At 45.0% G+C, this 27,989-nt stretch overlaps 1 protein-coding gene across 15 annotated transcripts in view; it reads left to right on the forward strand.

The window, feature by feature from the left end:
- Positions 1–27,989, forward strand: part of PCBP3 (poly(rC) binding protein 3) — a 188,045-nt gene that overhangs the window by 138,182 nt on the left and 21,874 nt on the right. For all 15 annotated transcript variants that reach the window (XM_045585304.1, XM_036445828.2, XM_045585307.1 and 12 more), the window contains 6 exons: positions 20,370–20,524; positions 21,614–21,637; positions 22,558–22,590; positions 22,914–23,030; positions 23,915–24,046; positions 24,723–24,851. In XM_045585304.1, the coding sequence (XP_045441260.1) occupies positions 20,370–20,524; positions 21,614–21,637; positions 22,558–22,590; positions 22,914–23,030; positions 23,915–24,046; positions 24,723–24,851 (590 nt within the window). The remainder of the gene's footprint in view (positions 1–20,369; positions 20,525–21,613; positions 21,638–22,557; positions 22,591–22,913; positions 23,031–23,914; positions 24,047–24,722; positions 24,852–27,989) is intronic.

Below are 27,989 nucleotides of genomic sequence, written 5' to 3' on the forward strand. Positions count from 1 at the left end.
ATTTATCAGTCTTTTGGGATGTGTGTGCTCAAGGCCTTGCCCACTTCTTTACACACAATCAGTAAGTATTTTTTGGATAGCATCCCTGAGTGATTGAATGAAGTGCAAATATCTTTGCCCACTCTGTGGGCCCCTTTTTTCTCTCCTAATGGTGTATGTTGATAAACAGACCTTAATTGTAATGTGGTCCATTATATCAGTCTTTTTGGAAACATTAAGCTTATTATATCTAAGTGATCTGTCCTTGTCCCCACTTCATATAGCTAATATCGTATGTTGTCTCCTCATGTCAAGCCACCATTCACTTGGAATTTATTTGGGAGTAGAATCAACAGGGCAGGGTTTCATTCTGTACCTGCCGACCCTGCCAACCAGTAACACTGATTGGAAAATCTGTCTTCTGCCTCCTCACGCTGTGAGTGCCTGTCTCTGACTTCCTGTTGTGGTCCATCGATTAGTTGTCTGTTCCTGTGCCCGTCACATGGACTGAACTGTCTTTGCTTCTGGTAAATAGATCTCACTTGGTTCTTTCTCTCAGGAATGTCTTGGCTACATTTGGCCTGATGAATTTTTCACATGCATTTTAAAACCAGCTTATCTGTTAGAGTCAATCTGCAGATCAATTTAGGGAGATTTAATATCTGAAATTATTGAGTGTTCAAGTCCATAAACATGATGCCTTTCTTTAATTCTCAGTTTTTCTTTGATTTCTCCTAATAGTGTTTTATTTTATAGATTTCTATATACAGGTTTTGCACATCTTTTCTTAGAATTATCCGACTCTGATTTTCTTTAGGTTCTTGTAAATTGAAATTTTTAAAAAATGTTTTTTAGCTTTGCTGATATAGAGATGCATAATGCTAATCACCCTATTAAACTCATCCCTTCTTATAATTATAGATTTTTCTGGATCTTATGTGCCCAATCTTGGCATCTATACCTGTCTGTGCTGGCTTGTCTCTGTGTCATGGAGGCGCTCACCTGGAGAGGGCCTGCAGGGGCCCTGAAATTCAGGAAGCACAGACCCACAGTGGAGTTGTAGATCCCCACACAGGAGCTTATAGGAGGCGGTATGGGGCATCTGTCCCTGGGCAGCACTCTTCTCTGCTGTGCTGCATATCTGACCCATGGTGACATCTGTGTGGATACCCAGACAGACACCTTCATCATCAGATCAGGTCCCGGCCTTGTACTGCCATGGACTCATTCATCATTGTTCTGTTCCTGCTGCTGTTCTCACCGTCAGTTTCCATTGGACTGCATTAGGTCCAGTCGTAGGACATCAGAAAGTTCATTAACTGGGGCCTGCAGAATGCCAAGTCGGGCAGGCCCCGCATGTCTGCCATTTTCTCTGACTATCTTATTGGCACTCACTCATGCCCTGTGGTCTCAGATATCTGCCAGCAGTGGTCTGGGCCAATGGTTGGCAAACTTATTAGTCAACAGAGCGGTTTGCCGACCACTGGTCTGGGCAATGCCTTTTTTCCAGGGCAGTGGTAGGAGGGAGAGGTGTACAGTGCTGTGTAAGCATGGGGACCATTCCCCAGCCTTTCCCCTTCAGTTTCTTATCCTTGATGCCATAAGCAGCTTTCCTTTTCTTCCCTCCAGAAGAGGGGCTTTTGAACCCCCAACCTATCTGGAACACATGTTTGAGGGCTGGAGTAGGGATGGTGGATTTTCAAATTTTGGAATTGCCAGCTGTCCCAGGCTGCAGTCTGAATTTTCTACTAAACTGAGAGCCGCTTGAGAGTGAAGGCTATGTTCCTTTGTCCTGTCCCCAGTGCCAGGCTCCTAGTAAGAACTGAGTGTTCAGTTGAATGTTCCTGTCATGGTTGGCCTCCCATTCTGGCCAGAGAGTCTGTAGGAAGATAGAGTGTGTGCAGACAGACTGAATGCCTGCTGTGTGAAGGTGCTAGGCACACAAGCTCATCACTACAGAGGCAGACAGACATGGCAGAGCTAGGGCCAAGACCAATGGCTCAAGGAGGCCTGCCCTGTCTCCACAGCAGACCTGTTATTCACCTTAGAGACATTCTAGGGTGGATCTCACCCTAGTCCCTGGGCACTTCCTCAGAGCTTGGACTGGAGGAAGCCCACACTTTGCTGGAAAGAGAAAAGCTCCACACTGCTGCCAACAGGAGGCCAACATGCCAGGGCCCCTGAGCAGGGAGGAAAGAGGGGCAGGACACTGGCTCCCAATCTCATCACGTTTGTGTGAACTCGAGTGACAAGCCAGCAGGCTGTGCAGAATGCTCACTGAAGTCAGGTTGTGTAAACCCTGAACATCTTTCCAATGCTAACTGTGACTGGCAAGAGCATTACAGGACAGAACACCCCTCCCCTTCATGGCCCCAAGCACACAATCTGCATCGTGAGTCTCTCTAGGAGAAGAAAGCAGCTAATAAGGTCTGTCGGTTTCTGCTGTACTGGCTTATGCAGCCTGATGGAGCACTGAGCTATTAAACATAATAAATCAAGTGTGTGCTTGTCCCCTGAGGTTCTGATCACAGCCATCTTCTCCCGACAGCTGATGTCTGAGAACAGCTTTGGACAAAGCCAACTTGCACTCGCTGCGGCCATGCAGTCCTTGGGTGGTGGTTTGCTGGCAGGACTTCTGCTCCCTTCTCTGAATGAGAAATCTCATGTTGGAGAGGACAGGCTAGTGCATTTGTCATGAATGGGATGTTTTTATAAATCACAGATAGCTATACACTATTTCTATTTTAATATCCAAATCTATTTACTGCCCCTCCCCCCCGAAAAAAACTTACAACTTGGAAGTTACATGCCACTTTCAACCATCAGACTCCTTTCAAGTCTGAAACAGAAATCTTCATTGGTTTTTATATTTGACTAGCATGAAAATATAATTTACCTGTCTCGTGGTCAGGAGCAATGATCTAGCTGGTCATTATTCAGTTCAGAGTCCCTCTTTTTCTTATATCTAAACAGAGATAGTCCTTTCCCTCCTGCCTTAGTATAGAGGGGTTTGCTTATGTAGCAGCACTTGGAACATGGGCATCCTTTATTGCTCCTCCTGCTGTTATATCTATACATCTTATTATGATAATATTTATTTTACTAGAATTCTGTTGACTTAAATATTATTTTTAAAAGAATGATTGGAAAATCTGTTTTATCACTAAGTACTATTTCATTAAGTAGTACTGATTAAAGACAGATTTTGCCAATTTAACCATCATAAAAGATCATATGAGGTTCTAGTCAAAATAGAGTAAGGTACAACTATAAACTAACATCATAGTTAATGGTGGAAGAATAATGCTTTCCTCCTAAAATCGTTAACAAAACAAGGGTTTCTGCTCCCACCACTCCTATTGAACAGTGTGCTGTAAGTTTGACAGTTCAATGTGACAAGAAAAGGAAATAAAAGGCATACAGATTTGGAAAGAGGAAATAAGCCTGTCTATATTTGTAGATGACTTGATCACCTACATTGAAAATACCATTACAGCTACAAAAACCTTCTAGAACTAATTAGCAAGTTCACTTGTTTAAGAATGAGAAGTCAACATTCAAAGATTAATAATCTATATGCAATCAAGGAACAATCAGAAAGCAGAATTAAAAACACACCACCATTTAAATGAATTCCAAAGTTATGTACTTGCTATACATCTAAAAAACATGCACAGAATTTATATATTGTAAACTACAAAACACTGATTAGAGAAATCCAATAAGACTTAAATAAGAAACATCCTATGTTCATAGATTGGGCCCCTCACCACAGCAAAGATGCTAATGCTTCCCAAATCTATAAGTTTAATGCAATTCCTTTCAAAATCGCATCATCAGTGATTATAGATATAAACAAGGTGACTTTAAAATTTAAATGAAAATTCAAGGAACTAGTTAATGCAAGTGAATTTTTAAAAGAATAAAGTTGGAGTAATTTTAAGGCACTCTGACACTACAGTAATAGAAACATTGTATGTTGATGCATAAACAAGCACATACATATGGTATCCAGGAGGTGCCCTCTGTGTCCCCACCTGTTACTGGTAGAAGTAGAATTCTTGGGGTACTGCAGGGAAATGAATTTCCTGAGACTCCCACAGGAGGATGTGGTATCATAGAAAGCTTCATTGATGTAAATTTAAGGAGTTCAATTCCAAGGTCCCTTCTTCCTCTGTCCCCCCATGGAAAAAGTCCAATCTTGTCTTTGGCAGGGCTAGGATTAAGGCCACTGCCCAAAGTCTCCACTCCATATTAAAGCAAAGTCCAGTCCAGAATATGGATAGGTTAGTTTGTGTTCCCAGCTGCAGTCCATTGTGGGGTCCCATAACACTGCTTAAGGCCACATGGTGGGCCTCTGCAGGTCATGGAGCAAGAAAGTGCCAGGGAGCAGAAATGAAGCCAGGTAACTAGAGAGAGAGAATTCTTTGTCTGGGAATTATAATTGGAAGCTTAACCAAGTAACCCTTCAGGATTTTGCATGCTTGTATTGGCTCCATGCTCCTAGCTCCTTTGTTCCGTAGGCTAGACTGACAGGGAAGCACCTTCCCTATAATATCACCCTGACTTTGCTGCATATGCACCGAAGTGGACCCTTTTCCCCAGTGATTTGCAGGAAATGGATCTGCAGTTCCCCAGGGGTGTGTGAAGTTGTAGCTTCCTGGTGAAGCTGCCCAGATAGATGACCATGCTTGACCATGTCTGACCTCCCCTTTGCTCTTTTCCTATTATTAATATTAAGAACTAGCTAATTATGCTGATAACATATAGATGAAACATAACAAAGCCCAGGATTCATCCACACAAGTATGGGCAATTGATTTTTGTCAGAGGTAATAAAGCAATTTAATGCAGAAAGGAAAGTCTTTTCAAGAAATGATGTTGAAACAATTTGATATTTATATTAAAAAAAATCACTCAATAACAACCTCGACTTAAACTTCAGACCTTATATAAAAATTAACTCAAAATGGATCAATATCTAAATGTAAAATATAAAACAAACTATTTACAAGAAAATATAAGAGAAAGAGTTAAGAACTTCTATAAAAGATAAAGAGTTTTAAACAACCAAAACCGGTTTGGCTCAGTGGATAGAGTGTCAGCCTACAGACTGAAAGGTCCCGGGTTCAATTCCGGTCAAGGGCATATACCTTGGTTGCGGGCACATCCCCAGTAGAGGGTATGCAAGAGGCAGCTGATCGATGATTCTCTCTCATCGATGTTTCTAACTCTCTATCCCTCTCTCTTCCTTTCTGTAAAAAATCAATAAAATATATTTATTTTTTTTAAAAAAGAATTTTAAACAAAAGCCACTGAAGATAAAATTGAGAAATTACACTTGCTCACAAAAATATTTAATTAGTGTAAGACTCTGTTAAGATATGAAAAGACAAACCAGAGACTAGAAAAAAATCTTCATAAATCCTACATCCAATAAGGGCTATATCCCCAATACCCCAATATGTAGAGAACTCTTTAAACTCCACAGCAAGAAAACAAACAGTCCAGTTAAAAAATGGACGAAAGACTGGGCCACACACTTCTCCAAACAGGACAAGTGGATGGGAAATAGCACATGAATAGATGTTTGGCATCCTTCACTGTTAGGAGAAAGTAAACTAAACCACAGTCAGATTTCACTACTATCCTGTATAATAAAAGTCTAATATGCTAAGTGTCCAGTTGACCGGTCAGCTGTTCAACCAATCAAAGCATAATATGCTAATGATATGCTAAGGCTGCTCAACTGCTCCCTAAAACATGCACTGACCATTAGGGGGCAGGAAATCGACCAGTTGACCAGTTGCTGTGGCGTGCATTGACCACCAGGGGACAGAGAGTCAACCCGTCAACCAGACTCTATGACGTGCACTGACCACCAAGGGGCAGATGCTCCAATCCGTAGGTTAGCTTGCTGCTGGGTCCGGCAAATCGGGACTGAGCGAGACAGGCCAGACATGCCCTGGAGCCCTCCCACAGTCCCTCCCCAATCAGCCAATCTCCTGCATTCTTTTCTGGTCCTGATCGTGCACTGGTGAGGTCCCTCAGCCTGGCTTGCGCCCTCTCGCAATCCAGGACCCCTTGGGGAATGTTGGAGAGCCGATTTCAGCCCAGTCTCACAGGCCAGACCGAACCCCCCCCCCCCCCACACGTGCACGAATTCATGCACTGGGCCTCTAGTCGTATATAATAAAAGGCTAATGTGCAAATAGATTGAATGGCAGAATGACTGCCAGGGGGCAGATGCTCAACACAAAAGCTCCCCTATGGTGGTCAATGCACTCCCACAGGGGAAGCGCCACTCAGCCAGAAACCTGGCTCATGGCTGGCAAGTGCAGTAATGCTGACAGGAGCCTCTCCCACCTCCACAGCAGTCAGACATTCCCTGAGGGCTCTCAGACTGCGAGAGGGTGCAGACCAGGCTGAGGGACCCCCTCCCCCGAGTGCACAAATTTAGTGCATCGGGCCTCTAGTCTGTTAACATGGTATAGCAGAAACACTGATAGTCCCAAGTGCTGGCACAGATGCAGAGCTGTGGATCTCTGCCCTGTGGGAATGGAAAATGCTGCAGCTACTCAGGCACATAGTTTGGTATTTTCCACATACACTTAAATAGAGAGATCACAGTTCTGGGTATCACAGAAAAATGAAAACTTATGTTTATACAAAGATATGTGCACTGTTGTTTTTAGCTGCTTTATTTGTAATAAACAAAAACTGGAATTGATGCAAGTGTCCTTCCTGGTAACTGGACACACAACTTGTGGTGCAACCACTTGGTAGCATGCTACTGGACAACAAGTCTCTGTTATGTCCAACTACTTGGCAGCTCGAGAGAGCATTATTATGTGGAATGAAAAAGGCCATTTTCAAACGATTACATTTGTTTGATTCAATTTATGTAAAGTTCTTGAAGTGACAAAGAATAGTGATGCAGAATAGATCAGTGGATGCCTGGGGTTCAAATTGGGGTGAATAAGTAACTATAAAGGGAGAAAATGCAGGAGTCTTTTCCTGGTGATCCTGCTTGTGCAGGTGGTTAGACAGATCTATACAGGAGATACAATTTCACAGACCCATACATGACAAACAAACCAACAAAGGGGTGTATAAAAACTAGGCAGTTTATTAATAGGGTCTTACCCATGTCTGGCAATGGTTTTGATAATGTTGTAAAGTATGTCAAGTGGAAGTTGGTGAGAGTACAATGCAACTATTCATGGATCTAAAATTTTTTCAAAATGGTGTAGTTGATAATTATTAAATCTGCAAATATAGAAAAATGAATTATATCAACAGAACAATTAAAATCTGAGAGATTAGCCGAGCACGGTTTGGCTCAATGGATAGAGTGTCGGACTGCGGACTGAAAGGTCTCGGGTTCAATTCCAATCAAGGGCATGTACCTTGGTTGCGGACACATCCCCAGTAGGAGGTGTGCAAGAGGCAGCTGATCGATGATTCTCTCTCATCGATGTTTCTAACTCTATCTCTCTCTCTCTTCCTCTCTGTAAAAAATCAATAAAATATATTTTAAAATCTGAGAGATTATCAGAGTAGGTAAAAAAACAAGATCAATCTCTGTGCAGTCAACAAGGCACCAATGTGAAATACAATGCTATTAGTGGGTTAAAAGATAAAGGACAGCGGCGCCAAGTGATCACAAACAGGAAACACCCACTCAGGCAGCTGGGAGTGTGTGATGGCCCAGTATAGCCATGTAGACCCTGGAGGTCTTTTCTCCTAGCACCCTGTATTCATGGCCTTGGCATTCTGCGACTGCATGGTGAGACTATCCTGAGCACTCCCTGTTCTGCTGCTGCTCCCAAAAGGCCCAGATCAGACTACACTGAGTGCGGCAGACCCTCCCCCTTCTCTGTGCAGCCCTGGACCTGGGCTTCATCATTGCCAGCAGGACCCACAGTGAACTGTCCCATCTGACATTCTGGCATGGCTGGGTGGGGACTCTGACACTGCTGGCCATGGGGGCCAGGCACTGTGTGGGCTCTGCCTGCTCTTTTCCCGGGTAGCCAGGCTCTCAAGGGTGGCTTGCCTCAAGCTCTGTCATCTGACATGTGAACTAGTAGTATACCTGATGGCTACTGTGACGGTGTTCCTAGGCATGTACTTGTGGTTCTAGGCCCAAATCAAAGGTGCGGCCTGGTACCTGTGCCTGGCGCTGCCCCTCTATCCAGCCCTGGTGATCATGCACCAGATCTCCAGCTCCTACTTGCTGAGGAAAAAAATGGAAATTTGACTCCATCCGAACTCTGACTCTAGCAGGAACCCTTGCCTTGGACTTCAGTGGTCTCTTTGGTGACCTTCAAGGACTCAAATTCTAAAGTAATACGGTTTTTATACTTTTAGCTGGGCTAGGGGCTGCAGAAGCCCATAGCTCCTACGGACGGGTATCTCAGTGGACTGAAATGGGGAAACATCCTGGGTGCGGTAAAACGTGATGGGGAGCTGGATCCAGAAGCCTCCACTCTGGATGGGAGACAGAAGGGTTGGGTACTGGTGGTGATGGTGGTGCAGTCATTTCTTGGTTGCATGCCTGATGGAGGGTTGGGTTCCTGCAATTATGAATATAGCAGCTGTAGTTCTTTGAGTCTCTTTTGAGAAAGCAGTATGGTGTAGTGGACAGAGCTATGGTCTTTTCTATGGGTTATGGTCCTCATAGGCTCTATTATGTGACCTTATGCAAGTTGCATGTCTCAGGAGCTCGATTTTTTTTTATATGTGTGGTGAGCGTTTCTAAATGATCTCTAACATCCAATATCTGTGAGGTTGACTTCACAGCATACTCTCCAGCTCTGGACTGGGGCTGGATCACTTAGAAGACTCGAGATGTAATTCTTACATCCATTATCCCCTCACCACTCTGGAGGAACAGATCTGCCCTCCTGGCATGACGGGAATCTATGCTGATTTGGCCCCAGATCAGAGCACAAGGGGTCAGGCACTGTGGAGGGAAGGGGCCCAGGTGAGGATCTCCTGAACTGCAACATAGCAAAGGTAATAAAGTCACTTGAAAGCTATGGGAGTGCCATCGTTGGTGTGGCTTAATGGATAGAGCATCTGCCTGTGTACTGAAGGGTCCCAGGTCAATTCCAGCCAAGGGCATAACCTCATTTGTAGGCTCAATCCCCAGCCCTGGTAGGGGCACATGCAGGAGGAAAACAGCCAATGTGTCTCTCTCACATCGATGTTTCTCTTTTGTCTCTCCCCTTCCCTTCCACTCTCTCTAAAAATCAATGGGAAAATATCCTTGGGTAAGGATTACCAAAAATAAAAATAAAATTTTTTTTAAAAAAGGACAAAAAAACATGTCAAGTGAACAATAGTCAAAAGAAACCTGAAGTGGCTTTGAATGTCAGATGAATGTCAGGATTCAGGACAAGGAATATGACCATAGATAGGGAAGGACATTGCATAAATATAAAGCCTCAGTTCACTAAGAAGAGTTGTCAGTCTCAAGTGTACTTATATATCAAAGAACAGAGCCTCAAAATACATGAAACAAAAACTGATAGAATGCAAAGAAGAAAATAACAAATTGACAATTATAGTTGGAGATTTCAACTCTGCTTTCTTGGTAACTGATGGAACAAGAAGACAGAAAGTTAAGATAGATAAATACTAAACAGCACAGTCCACCAGCTAGAATTTACAGGGCACGCACCAACAACAGAAGGGCACACGTGGTCTTTGTGTGCACACAGGATATTTGCTGAGGTAGGCCATATTCTGTGCAAAAGAATAAAAGCCTAACAGGTTTTAAATGATTGAAATAATAAAAATTATATTTCTTGACCAGTATGGAATTAAACTAGAAATCAACAACCAAAGATAACTAGAAAATTTCCAAATACCTGACCATTAAAACACCTCTAAATAATGTGCTGGTCAAAGAGAAAGTGTCAAAGAAAATTAGTAAATATTTTGAACTCATATACATAAATTTGTAAGATACAAGTAAATCAATGCCGGGGGTGAAATTTATAACATGAAATACTAACATGAGAAAAGGTTTTCAAACAATCTAAGCTTCTACCATAAGAAACTAAACAAAAAAAGCAGAGGGAGGAAATAATAAAACATATAAAAGAAATAAACCGGTGAAACTGAAAACAGAACTATAAGCCTTTCAAATTGAAGAAATTCATATACAGACAGACAAAAACAGTACTGTATTTTTAGAATCTAGAGGGTGTGGCAGTCCTTTGTTTTGTTTTCTGAGGGGGGGATTCATTCTTTTTTTCTTGATATTTTTCTGAACCCTTTTATTGGCCTTAACAAGACCTGTGCTTTATATGTGATTCTTCTGCCCTCTGCTGGGAATTGGTGGATTTGCAAATCAGACTGATCCTGAGATAGAGGGAAGGTCATCTAGCTTAGATATAGGAACAGCTTCCATTTTCCCCTGGAAGACCCAGGGCTCTCCAACTCTGCCTGACCAGCTGGGCCATCTGCTGCCTCCAGCTGAGTGTGTCCCTTCCATCCCAGCACACAGAAACCCCAGCAAACCCTCAGTGACCAAGTGAATAAATAAGATGAGATGACAAGGAGAGATGGAAATGTAATCTTGGCTAATTCATGAATATCTGAGTTTAAAAATCACTAAGTTCTGATTCATATTGGCTTGTGTAGCAGTGGAAATGGAGCTAGGCTCAGTGTTATTATAATATATATATATTCACCCAATCTTTAAATCTGAACTGAATTTGCTTCTGACCCCCTGTGGGCCCAAAATGATGCTAGGAACTGGGGCTCAGTGTTGAATGAAGAAGGTAAATGTGTCCTCTGCCCACAGTGCAGCAGGGCCAGGACTGTGGGGGAGGATAGAGCCCAGGGGAGATGGGGTGCTGGTAGGTAGTGGCCTAGCAGAGTGTGCTCTCAGCAGAAGGCCCCAGACAGCAGGCAGGAAGGAGAAGTCAGCCTTTCTCTGTCACAGAAAGGGAGACCAGTGGTTATGTGGGGTTCAGCAGATTGGGGGGATGGCATCTATAAGCTGGGGGCAGCACTCAGGAGAGGAAGGAGCCTGGATTGAGTTACATAGGCAATTGGAAGATATCCATGGGTGTCAGCAAAGGAAGGACAGCCTGATATGAGGTCCTGGAAGGTCACTGGTGATGTAGGCAAGATGTGTCTCTATCACATGTTCCAGAGCAAGAGCTGATGGCCACAGAGTGTGACTAAAGGGAAGCCATGTGCTCTGAGCACTGCAACAGGGACAATCAGACACCAGGCATGAGCTCCTCCATCTGCTTTGGAGGGAATGGGTGCAGTCTCAGGGCCTCCCTGGGGCATGCAGGGCAAGGGCTGGCCTTAGCTCAGTGCTTCCAGGAAGGGCTGGGAATTCTTTTTGTATGTGATGTTTGGTGGCACCTTCACATTGCCACCACAAACTGGGGCAAGGTGACACAGGCTGGTGCAGTCCTCAGAGTCATGGGTACACTCTGTGGGTTCCCAAACATTCCATCTACACCACAGCCCCTGAGTTTTGCAAAAACGGCTGATGTCCTCTCACTAGGCCAGCCCTGTACAAAGGCTGTACACCTCTCCAAAATAACTTGCACATCCCTGGGATAGGCTGAGCTTAGGTTGTTAGTAGCAGTTCTCAAGGGACACATCTGCCACAGCCCCCACATACCCAGTACCAACACACACTGAAGTAGGCACCAGGGAAACATGAGAGAGAGAGAGAGAGAGAGAGAGAGAGAGAGAGAGAGAGAGAGAGAGAGAGAGGGAATATTTATGTGTGAGTGAGTGGCTTAGTAGGTACTTGTAAGTGAGTGCATACATGAGTGGTTGAATGTGTACATTTGCAGGTGAGGGAGTGTGAGTGAGTGCATGTATGAGTTTGTGAATGAGTGTATGTAAATGAAAGTGGATGAGTGTGTGAGTGTGTACTTGTTTGAGTGAGTGTGCACATGTGAGTGGATGAGTGAGGAGGTGGGTCTGAGTAAGTGTACGAGTGGCTTGAGTGTGTGGGTGTTAGTAAGTGCTTGTTTGAGTGTGCATGTGTTAGTGGGAGAGGCCTGAGTACATGTATGAGTGAGTAAGTATGTATGTATGTAAATGGGTGAGTGTGTGTATAAGTTGGGAGTATGTGGATGAATGCATGTGAAAGTAGGTGAGTGTGGATGTGAGTTGGTATATGTTTGAGTGGGTACACATGTGCGAGTAGGTGAGTGAGTAGTTATATTGTGTGAGGGGATTAGTGAGTGTGAGTATGTGGATGAGTAAATGGGTGAGCTGGCAAGTGGGATTGAGTAAATATGTGTGTGAGTGGGTGGTTGCATGTCACTGGGTATGTGTGTGAGTGCGTGAGTGGATGAGCATGTGTAAATGGGTACATGGGTGGCAGGTGGGTGAAGGAAGGATATAGGCCCTCTGACTTAGCGTAGAAGCCAGGTCAAAATGCTGCCCCTTAAAAGGAGCTAATGATTTTTGCTCTCTGATCTTAATTCTTTTTATAACTTTCATGTTATCATACAGTGTTAAGATGGTTATTTTGTTTGAATTATCAGAGGAAATAATTGGCCCCTTAATCTGTTGTGAGTTGAAAGTTGTCTGGTACCATCTCAGTCATGGCAGCTGCTTTTTAATATAAATTTTATACTTGAGGTGACTAGATTAACATGCAGTTGTAATGCTTCTCAGCTTCCCTCAGAGGTAACGTCTAGAATACAGTGGTGGAGATATCAGAACCAGGACATTGACACCAAAACAGACAAGACAGAACATTCCATCCCCACTCCGCCCCCATACTGCCCTTTCATCGCCACAAGCATTTTGTTCTGTCCATACCTCCTCCTCAGCCCCTGACAACCACTAATCTGTTCCCCATTTCTATAATTTTCTCATTCGAAGAAAGTTATATAAATGGAATTATACAGTGTGTAACCTTTGGGGATTGACTTTTTCTCTTGTCCTAATTCTCTGGAGATTTACCCTGGTTGTTAAGTGCATAAATAATTTGTTCCATTTAATGGATGAGTGGTGTTCCATTGTGAAAAACAACCCCTCTCCAATGCTCTGGGCCATATGGTCACAAATCTCCCGGCCCTCCGCGTCCTAACCCATAACCTCCCACGGTCTGCAACCTCCCTCTGCCAGCTCACTGCCCCTTCCCAATTTCTTTCTCAAGAAGAAAAACAGGCGCTGAATACCGGGTCACTTGGTTGTGTGGTTGTTGGTTCCTGTTTGGCAGACTACTGGAATTCCTAACAGATAGAGTAGGAAAAACACTGGAGTAGGAATTAGGACCAGTGGTTCCCCAGTGTAGTTTTGCTCAAGAGAAATCTGCATAACCTCAAAATACTGCTTCCAGGCAACCTCGTTCTCCTGGATCAGGCCATATGGGGCAGCACACCCTATCCAGGTGACTCCAATGCCTAGGCCTCCCTACTGAATCTTTGCAGGATGGCGAAGTGAGCACTGGAGTACAAGGTGTGCACTGGGTCACCAGGTGGGCACTGCACAACCAGATGAGACACTGGGCCACCAGGGGAGCACTAGGGTACAAGGTGGAGCAGGACCTCCTTTTCTAGATTGGAATCTCGCAGCTGTGCTGTCATCCTAGGATAGGACACCTGCATGGCTGCTGCCCTGGAAGCAGTTCTGGAAAGTAGGGATGACAGTTCTCAGAGCTTCCTCCAAGAGCCCCCCACAGTCCCCACATGCTGCTGCCTAAGGGTTCATCCTGTGACTAACTCCCAGAGGGTTTCACCTGGCTGAGGAGGGAGGTCCTCCCATGTTCGCCCTGCTCTGTGGCCTACCTCTTGTTCTTCTGGATTCTGTATCTTCTGTCACTGTTACCGTAATTATTTATTTTTTCTCTTTATTCCCATAATGATTTCTTGACAGGCCCATCCTGTTTATCTTTGTAGGACAGCACAGTGCCTGCAGCTAAGTAATTGCCAAGGAAATACTCATTGAATTAACAAAGTTATTAATTACCAATTACAGGCAGTCCTCTGGTTACATCGGACTCGACATACATCGTTTCATGGTTACCTTGCCATCTCCCATTTCTTTATATATATATAAAAAGGTTTTGTGATTTCGACGTATGTACATATGTGCTTTTATGTTTTTTATTTATCACAAGTAAAGGTCAGGAATTGTTATCTTTAAAAAATTTTTTTTTACTGTTTCACTTCATTATTGCTGTGTATGTGCTCCATGTAAGTGGGGAAATCGCATTACGTCTCACTGTAGGAACAGATCTCCGACATAACCCAAGGACCTACTGTACCTATGAGGCAAATATCTGTCTGCTTCTTACATTTGTGTGTTCCTGGAGAGAAAAGCTGGGGTAAGAACAGCCAGTTTAGGCTCAAGACCTGGGGTGGGCTGTGTTACAGTGGGGCTGGCTGTGCCATATTGGGGCAGGCTTTGTGGCTCCACCGAGATTCCCAGAAGGGGCCATCAGCAAGCATTCTCCGGTGTCTTTCCCCTTACAAGTGCCTCCTCGGCAGCAGAATTTTCCTGTGCAGTGGCTAGGTATTTGGCATCACGTGCGCACTCCCACCACCTCCTAAATGCAGTTTCAGCTATGTCACAGAACCACCCATTGAAGCTGACTTCATAATTCCATCAAGAGTTGTAAGTGAAATTTAAATGAATATGTTTTACACATTAGAAATAATCTATACATGTGATGGTTATAAGGTTTGTAAATCACATAGGTAGAATTTAAGTGTGTGACAGTAACAGTACAGGCGAGAGCAGAAGTGGAAACAGACTGCTATGAGGTTCTTGAACTCCATGTAAAGTGACCAATACCACTGGACATTGTCCTATAATAAGTTAAACCCTAAAGTAACAACTATGATAACAAAACAATGTTGTAACTAATAAGTGGATAAAAGAGATAACGGGGCATCATAAAATGGGTGCATTTAACCTAGAAGATGACAGAGGGGAATAAAAAACAATAGAAATGAGGGACAAAGAACAGATAATAAAAATAGAAGACAAATAAAATGATCAGTTTAAACTCAGCCATATGATCCATCACTGCAAATAGTCAGAAATTGTCAAATAAGATAAAAAGAAAAGAAGGTCTAAGTGAATGCTGCCTACAAAAAAACTTAAATACACAAAGTTAAAAATAAAAAAATGGAAGAAGATCGACCATGCTAACACTAACCAAAAGAAGGCTGATGCAGTAATGATAACACAAAGTAAATTTCCAGCCACGAATATTACCAGAGATAAAAATGATCTTTCATAATAAAGGAGTTAGTACATTGACAGAACATGACAATGCCAAACATTATGATGTTAAGGATGGAGCTTAAAAATACAGGGAACAAATAGGAGAAACAGACAGATCCATAATTATAGCAAAGATTTTAACACCACTCTTTCAGTATTTGATAGAACAAGCAGACAGAAAATCATAAGATAATGGCAAACTTGAACAGTATTACCATCCAGCCACTCTAATAGATATTTTAGAACTATCCACCCTTACCATAAGAATACACATTGACTAAGATGAACCACACTCTGGTCCATAAGCAAGTCTCCATAAATTTAAACTACCTCAAGGATTATAAAATATGTTCTCTAACCACAATATAATTAAATTAGAGATTAAAAAAAAAAGATATCCCGGAATCTCCAAGTATTTGAAAACCCAATAATACTTCCAAATATTTCATGAGTCAAAAAAGGAATCAAGAGGGATATACAAAAGTATTTTGAAATGATTGAACAAAAATCACAAATACAAAATTTGTGGATGCAGGTGAAGCCATATGTAGAGAGAAATTTATAGAACTAAATACACTTATTAGGCAAGAAGTAAGATTTTAAATTGATGCCATTAGCTTCTTCCTTAAGAAACTGGAAAAAATATGAATATGTTAAACTCTGTATCTTGTGTCAGGATTTGCTACTGAATGGAATGGGAGCAGAGAGGGGAAGTACTGTGGTTGTGGGGGTTCAGGTCTGAGCAGTTGGATGGCAGGAGTGCTGAAACAGGGGAGACAGACATCTGAAGAGCCTAGGATGGGTCAGGAGTTTCGGTCCCACGTGCCGAATGTAAGTATCTCTTAGGGATTGTGGTGGTGTAGGAGTTGGGTCCAAGTGTGTTCAGGGCTGAGGCACATCTATAGATGGTGTCACCACAAAATGGTGTTTATTGAATGGGCTTCCTCTGGCAGACAAGTGTCAATGTGCAAGAAGGGGAGGGCTCCTCCCAGCCCTTATAGGGGAACCAGGCCTTCTTCTCTTCCTCCAATTAAATGAATTTAAAATATATTAAATCCCCAGCAATAAAGAGAAAAGGGGCAGTTCTTATTGGTGAGAGAAATCTGCTGATTTGTGGAATACCATTCTGATTTTTTGGGGTGATTGTGACTACAGGAGTCCAACTGCTGCTTCCCCTTGATTCTCCAACTTGCTCCTGTGTGTTCCCAGGCAGCAGCAGGTGGGAACAAGCCTCAGACACTTGCAGGGTTGCCTGGAATGAGCAGATGTCCAGGGGCCTGGCAAGACAGCCAGGATGACTCCATGCCTACTAAGAGGCCCATGATCCTGGGGAAACCACCTGCCCGATGCTACTTGCTGGCTGGCTCTACTTGCCAGCTGGCACAAGGTGGATTCTTCAGGGTCAAGGTTACTGAGTCACAGATGACACTTAACGACTACCCTGGACTGCTTTTTGTTCCCACCCCAGTCTGCAGAGAACACTGTGGCATACCCTCTTGACATGTGATGAAGGCACTGGCCTCTGCAGCAGCTCGCTGGCCTGTGTCTGATGACAGTTGACAGCATACAGCACTCCTGGCACTCACTGACCTACTTTCACCATCATGGCTGGAAACGTTTACATAACAGATGGCCGGGGGGGCCTGCTATCCCCCTGACACTGGAGGAGGTGTTCCTAATTAAAAAGGGGGCGGGCGCCCCTGCCTGGCATCACCAGATTCAGTTTAGGGGTGCTGGGAACTCAGTCTTACACATACTGGAGTCCAAAGGACTTGCTGCAGGGCACCTCTGTAGGAAGGAGTGCTTTTATCTGATACCACACCGGTCACTGCAGCTAGACCCTCCTCTCCTCCCGAAGGTCACATGCACTGCGCTGTTCACCAGAACTCTGGGTGACATTGAGGGTCTCTGTCTGTGTTCCTCCATTCGCACCCAGGAGCTACACAAGACTGTTTACTTAACACTTAAATGTGGCCAGTGAATCTTTATATTAACTATATATAACCACATATGGCTAGTGGCTACTGTACTAGATAGAGGACATTCATATGGAAGGGTGATTAAAATTCTCTTGCTATGTATTATACCTTCATGTTAAAATCCTTGCTATCTAAATGTTCTGATTATGAATAATTAGAACTAATAGTTGGAATGTGTTGAAGTTGTCTGTAAACATATTTTTAAGTGTGAGTGCTTATTAATGCAGAAATAGAATTAGAAACTGTCATTTTGCCCATGTCCGTGACTGCCCTTTGCAGGAGTCCCCTGAATATCACCCAGGAGATGGTATGTACTTTGATTCTGTGCTTTATTTTTATGTTTTCCTTTTAACATATTTTTAGCAGAAATATTTTGACAAAAAAAAACTTTGCCTCATAAAACCTCTAAGTTTAAAGGAAAAGCTTGCTTTTCTAACCTGTAGGCTCTCCTGCGTGTGGACAAAACCTCTCATCTTTATAAGTTACATCACAGGGCCAATGTCTGGACAGCCTGCAGGTGCATGGTGACACATTCAGGTTTCACAGGACTGTTGTTCTTGAAGGACTTAGGCAGCCATGAAGGCAATGTGACATTGTCATTAGTGAAGGGATAAGTTGGGGGTAATGTGTGAGTTCTTGCAGAACCAGCCCCTGGGTCCTTTCAGAGCTTCCAAAGCCTCATCCTTCATTGTCCCGGCACACTCTCAGGTATGCACCTGGGCAGGTGGCAGCTCCTGAAGGCCTATGGTACTTTCCTGCAGAATCAGCCCAGAGTTCCTCCTGGCCCTCTAGTGGAAACCCTCGGCCCTGGTTCATCCAGAATCTTCCCCCAGCCAGTTCTTCCCTTTCTGTGTAACAAAGACACTCTCTTGTCAACTCCCTACGGCCCCCATTCCCTGACCCTTTACCTCTCCAAGACCAGTAGTGTCCCTTGCTCCTATGGGGGCCAATCGTGCCCACATTTCCTCTTCTTTCTGCAGGACCCCCGTGACCCTGTGATGTTTCTGTACCCACATGCCCCGTAACATGTGGACCCTGCAATATCCCTATTATATCACCCACACCCTGTCATGTACTTGCACACCCAAGCAGGTGGCTCTTCATCCTTCTCCCCATCCCAATTTTGCACTGCACAGATAGGGGCCCAAAGAATGCCTGTTAAACTCCCAGAAATGCTGCACTACGGCCACTTACTTATGAACTGTGCTCTCAGAGTGAAGCAGCTCCTCCCAGCCCTAGAGTCAGGGTCTGGTGTGCCCCAGCCATGCCCCAGTATCTGGGTTGTGCATGCCTGGTTCTCCTAGACAAAGCATGTCAAACTTGTGGCCCCTGGGTCACATGTGGCCCACAGTGAATATTTTTGCTGCCCAATATAACAGAATGTAAGAAATGTTTTCAGCCGAAACCGGTTTGGCTCAGTGGATAGAGCGTCAGGTTGGGGACTGAAAGGTCCCAGGTTCGATTCCGGTCAAGGGCATTTACCTTGGTTGCGGGCACATCCCCAGTAGGGGGTGTGCAAGAGGCAGCTGATCGATGATTCTCTCATCGATGTTTCTAACTATCTCTCTCTCTCTTCCTCTCTGTATAAAATCAATAAAATATAATTTTTTTTAAAAAGAAAAAAAATGTTTTCATAAAAGTTTTGTAACTTTTACAATATCCTTAATTTTTACAATATCCTGTTATACATAATTATTAATAATGAACTACAACATTCACTAATGACTGATTTTTATAATCATGTTGCATTCATTTTTCTTACGCACTGGTGCACAATTTCTTTCCACTAATACTAGCAGCGAATATTTTAGCAGCAGATTGCCACGTCATTAGTCTTGTATTGACTTGTTTGGTGTGTGCAACAGGAAATATTTTGCTTTCAGAGATAAAGAAAAATAGGTTTATTTGTGTTACGCTTATTAATTTGTGCAGTTATTCAGTGTCTGGTAAGTTAATATTCAAGAAAAAATACTAATTTTTATTAAAATGTTCCATTATTTTATGTTAACAATTACTTATTTGTTTCAGTCTTTTGTATTCAGCATGTCTCTATTGAAATAAACCTACGTTTCTATGAAAATTGAAGCTTTTTTTTTCCGACCCATATAAACTTAAACCTTGTTTATTTGGCCCGTGTTAGCCTTTGAATTTGACATGGTTGGCCTGTCTGATCTGAGAGTCCTCTCCCCACTGTTCACTCCAGCCCTCACCTAACCTTGTTTTAAATCCTTACTGGTGCCTATCTTGTGAGGCTGCTCCTATGAGGGTGAGTATGACCTGTCCTCAGAATCCAGCCCAGACGAGGACCCGATCCTCTGTGAGAAGGGGCTGAAGCCAGGACCCCCATGCATCTTGGTGTGGGGCCTAGGTCACAGTATTTGTCCTCCATCAATCACCCATTCAGGCCAAGCCCCAAGGGCCTGAGCACCAGCAGACAGTCTTGGGAGCACATTGTGCGTCTGCCTCCAATACTCTACATTTTATTCCTGAAATCACTCCTTGCCTGTAATTTATGAAGTAGAGCCTTCACTTTGCCTCGTGGGCTAAGCGCTAAGCCAGCTATCTGCAGAAAATATACAGCAAACAGACCAATGATATGAGGGTTTAAAGCATTTTCTGAAAACTTCTAAAAGGGACATTTAGCTATTTGAAAATTTAATTGATATAGACTAAATCTACTTTATAAGTGAGCTTTACCAAGGAATCTCGGTTCTAGATGTCAAGGACACACCACTACCTGAACTTTCCTGACTTTTTAAAAGTGAAGGGTATCTTAGTGGGAAGCTGGGATCCTGGCACCAATATGAAGGAAATGGGCAGAACGAACCTCACAATAGAGGAGGCACTCACTAGATGCACATGAGGGCATCAGTGCTTATTGGGGACCCTGCTTCTCCTCCAGCACCTAGGAGAGCCGTTCCTTTGTTAGAGAGGGAAAATGAGGGCAGAGGGCAGTTACTGAGCAGTGGGGGTGGATCTGTTCCTTGAGGGATTTCCTGAGGCCCATCCCCTCATTGCCCTGTACCCCATTCCCCAGCAGGTCATTCCACGATGCTCTGGGAAGCCTTTCCCTGAGCCTCTGCCTCTCACCAGCAGCCTCCTGCCCCTCCAGAGGCCAGAACATCCTCCAGTGCATTGGTGGTTGATGTTCTCAGCAGCAGCTGTGCCTTCTTTTTCCAGGTGACACCATCTGGGCCCCATCTATCCTTCCTCTCGACACCCTTGGCACCTTAAGCTACCACCCCCAGACGCATTTTGGGAGAAAGATGGAGTCCAAGGTCTCAGAAGGTGGCCTGAATGTGACCCTGACAATCCGCCTGTTGATGCATGGAAAGGTACAGAAGCACAAGCCCTGCCTTTGTCACTCTCCTCAGAAAGAAAGAAGCAGACCAGCTGGGAGGAAGGGAGGTCTTGCCCAGAGCTGGGACTTTTGCTTTGTATTATGCTTTTAAAAATTCTAAGCAATCTCAGACTTACAGAGCAGAAGCAGTCCAGTTTAAGTACGCTTCTCCTGGAACCATTTGAAATTATTATAATAAGTTGCTCAGGTGACATCCTATTTTCAAGTACCTTAGTATGTATTTCCTACATACATGGGCATTCTCCTCCATTATCACCTGCACCATCAAGTCAGGACAGTGATGCTGATCTGTTCTGGCCACCTGGCCACAGACCCCACTCACGATCCTAATCATCCCAGCACTTCTCTTCCTAATAGGGCACTCCAAAGTGTCCTCCCACTTCATGTCCTTGTCATGTCTCCAGTCTCTTTTAACCTGAAGGACTTGCCCTGGTCTTTCTTGTCTTTTCACCTTTGAATGTTTCTGTCCAGTTCTTTTGTAGAATGTCCCTCAAGAACAATGAGTTTTATTTTGAAAGATGTTCTCTGTGGCTAGAAGTGAACTGACCCTGCCTCCATGAGATGCACAGTAGCACCATGTGGGTCTGTTCCAGGCAGAGAGGTATGGGATGAGCAGGCTTTTCTGGGACCATGTGTTCGAACTGTCACAGGCTCCAGGTTTTAGCATCGTGGTGGCGAGTTCAAGGGTGTCTTTGAATGTTCTATCTTTTTAAAAAGTCAAGTAGCAAAGAGAGTGCTTATTTTTCTTTATATCACAAAATCAAGGGAGATTTTATTTTTCATCCATTTCTTGCAGGGTTTCCTTGCTAGCTTAAGTGCATAGGTGTGCTTTCCAACTTGTTTAGCTGGAAAGCAGCTGGCCATTCTCCTCTGCTTGGCTGTCTGTTGGTCAGAAGCACCAGTGGTGGTCAAATGGCATAGAGGGACCCTCTAGACATAGGGCCTGCAAGCCTTTTCAGGACCACCTAAATGTCCCTTCTTCATGCATAACATGTCTGTCATATGGGGCCTTTTTCCTTCTGCTATATGACATCAGCTTTTTGTGATTTTTTTTTTCCTACAGGAAGTTGGAAGCATCATCGGGAAGGTAATTATTAAGTAAACTCTCTGCCTCTGTTGGGGTTTCCGTGCTTGGGGCAACGAGGGATGGGGATGGGGGTTGTCCCCAGGGTAGCAGCAGCTTCATGCAGTAAGGCTCCCAGGAGAATCCCAAGACTCTCACTCTCAAGCTGAACCGCTATGAAGCTGGTCTGAGAGCAGCCCTAGCTCTTGCCACCCTGATAGCCAGACCTTCCTCCCAGGTGTGAGAGCTCAGTAAGAATTCCTTTACTTCCATTCATTACAGTGGTCACCTTCCTCTGAGTGGTAGTGAGTCTCTTTGCATTTCCATTCCAAAACCGAAGAAACATTCCTGTGGAAAAGTCAAAACCCATTTGGAGCCTGTGCCTGTAGGAGAGGTCAGGATTGAGGCACTGTCCTCCTGGTGGTCCCATTTTGAACACCTCAGGACCCCTGGTTTCCTAAGTGGTTCCTGTTCAGTGGGGCACCTCCAATGCTCAAAGTCCAGCTCTTTCCCCATGTACCTTACGGTGTCTTCCTATTCCCGCATCCATGGACCTGGTTCTGCTTTGCCTGTGATGAAAATGGGGATGGCTGTGACCTGGGTGTATCCCATCTCCACTCCAGGGAGCAGGTGCCCTGGCCAAGTGTGGTGCCCAGTCAGGTCCCTGGGTCTCAGCCCATCTGGTCACAGAGCCTCATGCCCCTGGGTGAGCAGCTGGGTTTCCTCCTATGTGGGCTCATGAGCCAGATGTGCTGAGGGCTCAGTAAATTACATGTGTCAGGCTCTGGACAGCACCTGTAGGGAACCCTGCTTTCTGAGGATCTGCTGCCCTCTTGCCCCTGGGGCATACTTCTGACACTTCGCGTGGCTGCACCAAATTCTGTATTTGCCTGTAGTGGACTCCTGAGTGACCTTTCTTCCTGTTGTCTAAATCTTTCTTCCAGAAAGGAGAAACTGTGAAAAAGATGCGTGAAGAGGTAAGTTTGTGTGCATTAGCTGCATCCTGTCTCCAATAGGCTGGACACTACAGCTCAGAGGCCCCTGTCCTCAACACCCACACCCCCGATGTTCCCACAGGAGCTGCCATGAGCACAATACATCCTTACTGGTCACTTGAGTCCTTTCTCAAATAAAAATCTCACTGTAGAGGGAAGTACTGGAGAGAAATTTACTGTTTAGTGTTGAGCTTTGCCCTTCAGGGGCTAACTGGATATGTTTGTATCAGTTATTGGAGAAGCCAACCCATTACTGGTCCCACGGCTTTAATCCAGTTTCTGGGATTTGTTCAACTCCCTTCTAGAGTGGTGCCCGTATCAACATCTCGGAAGGAAACTGTCCAGAAAGAATCGTGACCATCACGGGCCCAACTGATGCCATCTTCAAGGCCTTCGCTATGATTGCCTATAAGTTTGAGGAGGTAAGATACACCCGCTCGAGATAGGTAGTGAACAGGGCTAGACCCAGCTGGTTCTTGGGCACCTGTATCAGTGAGTAACAACTTAAAGTTTGTATGTATTTTTATTTTGAAATTGCCTAAAATTATTATTACTTTTAATATATTTCATTGATTTTTACAGAGAGGAAAGGAGAGGGATAGAGAGTTAGAAACATTGAAGAGAGAGAAATACCAATCAGCTGCCTCCTGCATACCTCCTGCCGGGGATGTGCCCACAACCAAGATACATGCCCTTGCCTGGAATTGAACCTGAGACCCTTCAGTCCGCAGGCCGATGCTCTATCCACTGAGCCAAACCAGTTAGGGCTGCCTAAAATTATTTAAAGGTATATTTCATGTTTTTTATTCAGAGGGTGATCAAGCTGGAGAATATATTTAGAAAAATGTGTCACCCTGTCTGTCCAAACCCCCAGGCTCTACCAGGCCCTAAGGGCAAATATCAGGCCCTGTGTCCAAGCGCCCTCCGATCTGTGCCCTGCCCTATCTACAGCAGCACCATCGCTGTTCTGACACATGTCTCTGGGGTCCCCTTTGTCCATCCCACCATCCTCTCCTTGGCCTTCAAGACTCTGTAACCAGCCAGCCTAGCTTCTGTGCCCTCTTTCTGCACACTTAGCCATTTTCCAGGGTGTGTGCTCTTCCATCTAGAAGTGCATGCATCTCTACCCTGGTCCTCTTCACAGTGGATTGGAAGCTGCTCAGGAAAGGGCCTTCACCACTGGTCTCTGCAGCCTTAGCTCCCTACCCCCTGGCTTGTCAAAAGCTCTAAGCAGAGCCTTGCTTCCACACTCTTGGTGTTCACACATAGGCTGTTAGTCAATAGTTACACCTTCCTCCACCCGCAGGACATCATCAACTCCATGAGCAACAGCCCTGCCACCAGCAAGCCCCCGGTGACGCTGAGGTTGGTGGTTCCCGCCAGCCAGTGCGGCTCCCTGATTGGCAAAGGCGGTTCCAAGATCAAGGAGATCAGGGAGGTAACAGGACCCTTCCCAGCCCGGTGGGTGCTGAGCCACTGGGTGGGTAAGGAGGTATGTGCAGAGGTGCCGGGTACTGTGAAGGAGGGGCATATGCTCCAACAGAATAGACAGGGGACAGCAGATTATAGCATCCCATTCCAGTCACGTGGCTCTGAGGCACAGAGGCCCTATACAAGGGCCAGTTTCTCTGTCACATTTTCATTCATTTCAAGGAAAGCCTAATCCCTCCCAGAAGGAGGATGACCTTCCAATCTCAGTCTTTCAAGAACAAGAGGGCACAAATTTTATTTAGGCCCATCTAGAATCCGTTTCTCTGTGATCTAAAACTCCACAGAGAAGATAGAATTCCACACATTTGAAAAAAGATGACTCTCTTTCTTCGCCTGCAAATGCTTGTCTGCCAGTTAAATACCTCCTAGGCAGTGATGCTTGCCATGCACGATCTCTGTGCTGGGCAGCGGTGGGCTGAGATAACTGAGACCAGCCCACAGGGCTCCTCAAGGGAACATGCAGAGGGCCTGCATGGAGGGGGCAACATGGGGGTAATGTATGGGTGGCTTCCCAACACACTGTGCCATAGGCACATCCTCGAGAGAATCCAGGAAGTGCTACTTCGGCACTCACTGCCTCCGCCTCCCTCTGTCATGCCCCTTCCAACATCTGGTTTCTCTAGTCCACAGGTGCCCAGGTCCAGGTGGCTGGGGACATGCTGCCCAACTCCACGGAGCGGGCAGTGACCATCTCAGGGACTCCTGATGCCATCATCCAGTGTGTCAAGCAGATCTGTGTGGTCATGCTGGAGGTACAGTTTCTGCATCTGAGCTCATGGCCGGGCCTCCTTCAGTCCAAGCTGGCTGTGGCTACTTAGTGTCAGTGGTGGCAAAGGTGTTGGTTTCTCAGGGGCCCTGAAGGTCAGGGTTGTATGGGGTCCGGGTGTCAGAAATGTGTCCCAGGTCCCTGATTTAGGCCCAAGGCCAAGTGAGTGAAAGCCATGCTGGGCACTGTGAGAGGGGCAGTGCTGGTGCCTGTCCCCTATATGATAGGTCTGTCATCTTCACTGGGAAAGCAGAGGAGGACACATGGGGAGGCATGTGCCCCTCACTTTATTTCTGGAACTGGATGAAAGGTTATTAGTCTGTGATGTGAGGGTCCTTTAATAAAGGTTTGGGCCTTAAAAACAGTACAAGTCTGCAATGGAGACAGGTCTGCTCTGGATACAAGTTTGCACTGGAGAGGGATCTGGGTCTGCACTGGAGACTGGACTGTGCTGGAGATGAGAACTGGAGGTGGAAAGGTTGCTTGCTGCAGACAAAACTCCTCCTGCTGAGCTAGCTGAAGTTATCTGAGCCCCCATAAAGGGCAGGACTTAGGAAAAGCACATAAAAATGCCCAAATTGTAAAGACAGAATAGTGTACAAAGGAATTAAAGCCAGAGTTGAGAAGCAAAGATGGTACAACCTCTTCAAAATTTTTGGGAAAAACCCTGAAACTTAAATTTCAGCTAATACAAAAATGTAAGAGTCATTGAAGCAATCAATAGTTCTCTTTCTTTAAGCTAAAATGAAGTCATTCTGCCTCAAATAAAAGGTTCCAACAGTTGTGCTGGTGGCCAGGCTGCCTGGCCCCTGCTCATGGTCCCTGGGCCTAAGGATCTGCTAGAGTGACCACCTCAGCAATCTCCCATGAGAAATGAAGCCTAGCTGGCCGCTGTGGGCTTACCTCTCTTTTGTACTTGGCTTGATGTTAAAACCCATGTCCATCTCTAAAAGAAATTTTATAGTTTTTTCTTAAAGTACGATATTTTATGAAGTCAAAATATTTTTCTAAATGTTGTTCTGAAGTTTCCACAACCATTGGTCATAGTGACAGTTGGTGCTGGCCATTTTTAATGTCTGGCTAGTGGGACCCCAGAGGGCCATATGGATAGTGACAACTGGCCTGGGACTCTGAGTGCTAACAGATGGCCATTTGTTAAGCAGCACTGGGCACCTCAGGGTGGAAGAGTGATATGAACAGTTTCAATATTGACAGCCACCCACATACCTGATCAAGGGTCAGAACAGAACTGTGGTGTCCTCAGAAATCCTTCCAAGTGGCATTGCTTGTGCCACGTTCATGGTCAGACAGCCCCCCAGAAGCAGGTTTGACCCTCATTGACTGTGGGGTGCTGGCACCCTCAAAGCCATGGCTGGAACTGCCCTGTCTCTTTCCTGATGACTGGAGGCTTATGTGAATGGTGAAGCGCACGTGGCAAAATGAATGATAAACATTGGGTGGAGGTAATGCCTTGTTCTTGTCGGTGTCATGAAGCTCTCAGAGATTGGGACCAGCCCTCCTACCTGGGGAAGAAGATTCATTGCTGAGGAGTAACTGGACAAATAGAGCAGAAGACCAGAGGATTTCCAGGCATGGCTACAGTGTAGGCCTCCACCCTTGAAATTACCACTGGGATCCTGGGTGTGAGCAAGTTGGGTGGCACCCTGTGGAGAACGACACACAGCTGCATTTTTCCCAGTGGGAGCAGGACAGGGGGCTGTACTCAGCCTCTTCTCCATCAGAGGAAGTTGGTAATGAGGAATCCCAATCCAGAATTGGCAAGATGGCCTGGAAGAGCTTACAGTATCAGGATTGCAGATGCTGCCATTGATGCGGTCAGAGGGCACCACCATGCAGCAGGGATGATGGGCCGAGCAATGGCATGAGTAGCATGAAGCCCAGCTCAGGAATGGGAGCAGCAGCCAGACTGAGTCTTCTGCTTGAAGCAGTGAGAACAGTCACTCCTTCACTCTTGGTTTCGTCATGATTCTTCTACAGTGAGTCCTGAGTCCAGTCTGAGACCACAATGAACCTCAGTTTGCACAGGTACATTTTGGGAGGCTCAGTCATAACTACCAAAATACTGAATCCTGAACACCAGCTGGGGTCAGCTCACAGGTCTTCCCAATACCCCTTCCACTTACAACTGGACCAAAGTTGAACAGCACAGCCAAGCTCACACAATCTGTTCAGGGTCTCATAATGTGGCCTGGGCTGCATAGTTGAAGCTGTCTCCACATGGCTGTGCGTTTTGGGGTGAAGGCACTCTGATATCACGCCCTACTGCCAGGTTGTGGGCTGGGCCTGTATGGGCCATGGCCTCCAAAACCCCAAGCAGGAACTGGCTTCCCTGTCCCACTCCCCCTGCTGGTGGTGGTGCCACTGACTCTGGGACTCCTGACTCAGTCACCAGGCCTGGTCTATGGCCTCTGCAACCAGGGAAGACTATCCACCAGAGGGACAAGGGGGCCTGATTGCCTCTGACCAAGGTGTTAGGTCGACTTTATTGGAATCTGGCAGAGTATCATTCACCAGAAGACAAGAATCCTATATTTTTGGACACAATAATCTAAGGCAGTGGTCGGCAAACTCATTAGTCAACAGAGCCAAATATCAACAGTACCATGATTGAGATTTCTTTTGAAAGCCAAATTTTTTAAACTTAAACTTCTTCTAATGCCACTTGTTCAAAATAGACTCGCCCAGGTCATGGTATTTTGTGGAAGAGCCACACTCAAGGGGCCAAAGAGCTGCATGTGGCTCGAGAGCCGCAGTTTGTCGACCACAGATCTAAGGAAATTATAGCAAACCTCATCATGACTGTGGAATATTTCCTTTGGACTTGACCGTTTTACAAAAATGTCTTTCACTCTGTAAAGTATATGATTGTCTAACCACTATGTTGTACACCTGAAACTAATACAGAATAATAATAAATATGAACTATAATTGAAAAGAAAAAAAAGTATGGGAAAAAAGGGAACAGGGGAGGTCACAAAGAACTAAAAAGAAAAATTGCTTTTTTAAAAAATAATGAAATTATTTTCTAACTTTGATATGATGTCAACTGGACATCACCACAGGTCAAGCAAAGCCTTTGGGGCACTGGGCCTGAAGGGACCAT

This window comes from Pipistrellus kuhlii, unplaced genomic scaffold (genome assembly GCF_014108245.1).
Source record: "Pipistrellus kuhlii isolate mPipKuh1 unplaced genomic scaffold, mPipKuh1.p scaffold_m20_p_2, whole genome shotgun sequence".
Taxonomy (NCBI): Eukaryota; Metazoa; Chordata; class Mammalia; order Chiroptera; family Vespertilionidae; genus Pipistrellus; species Pipistrellus kuhlii.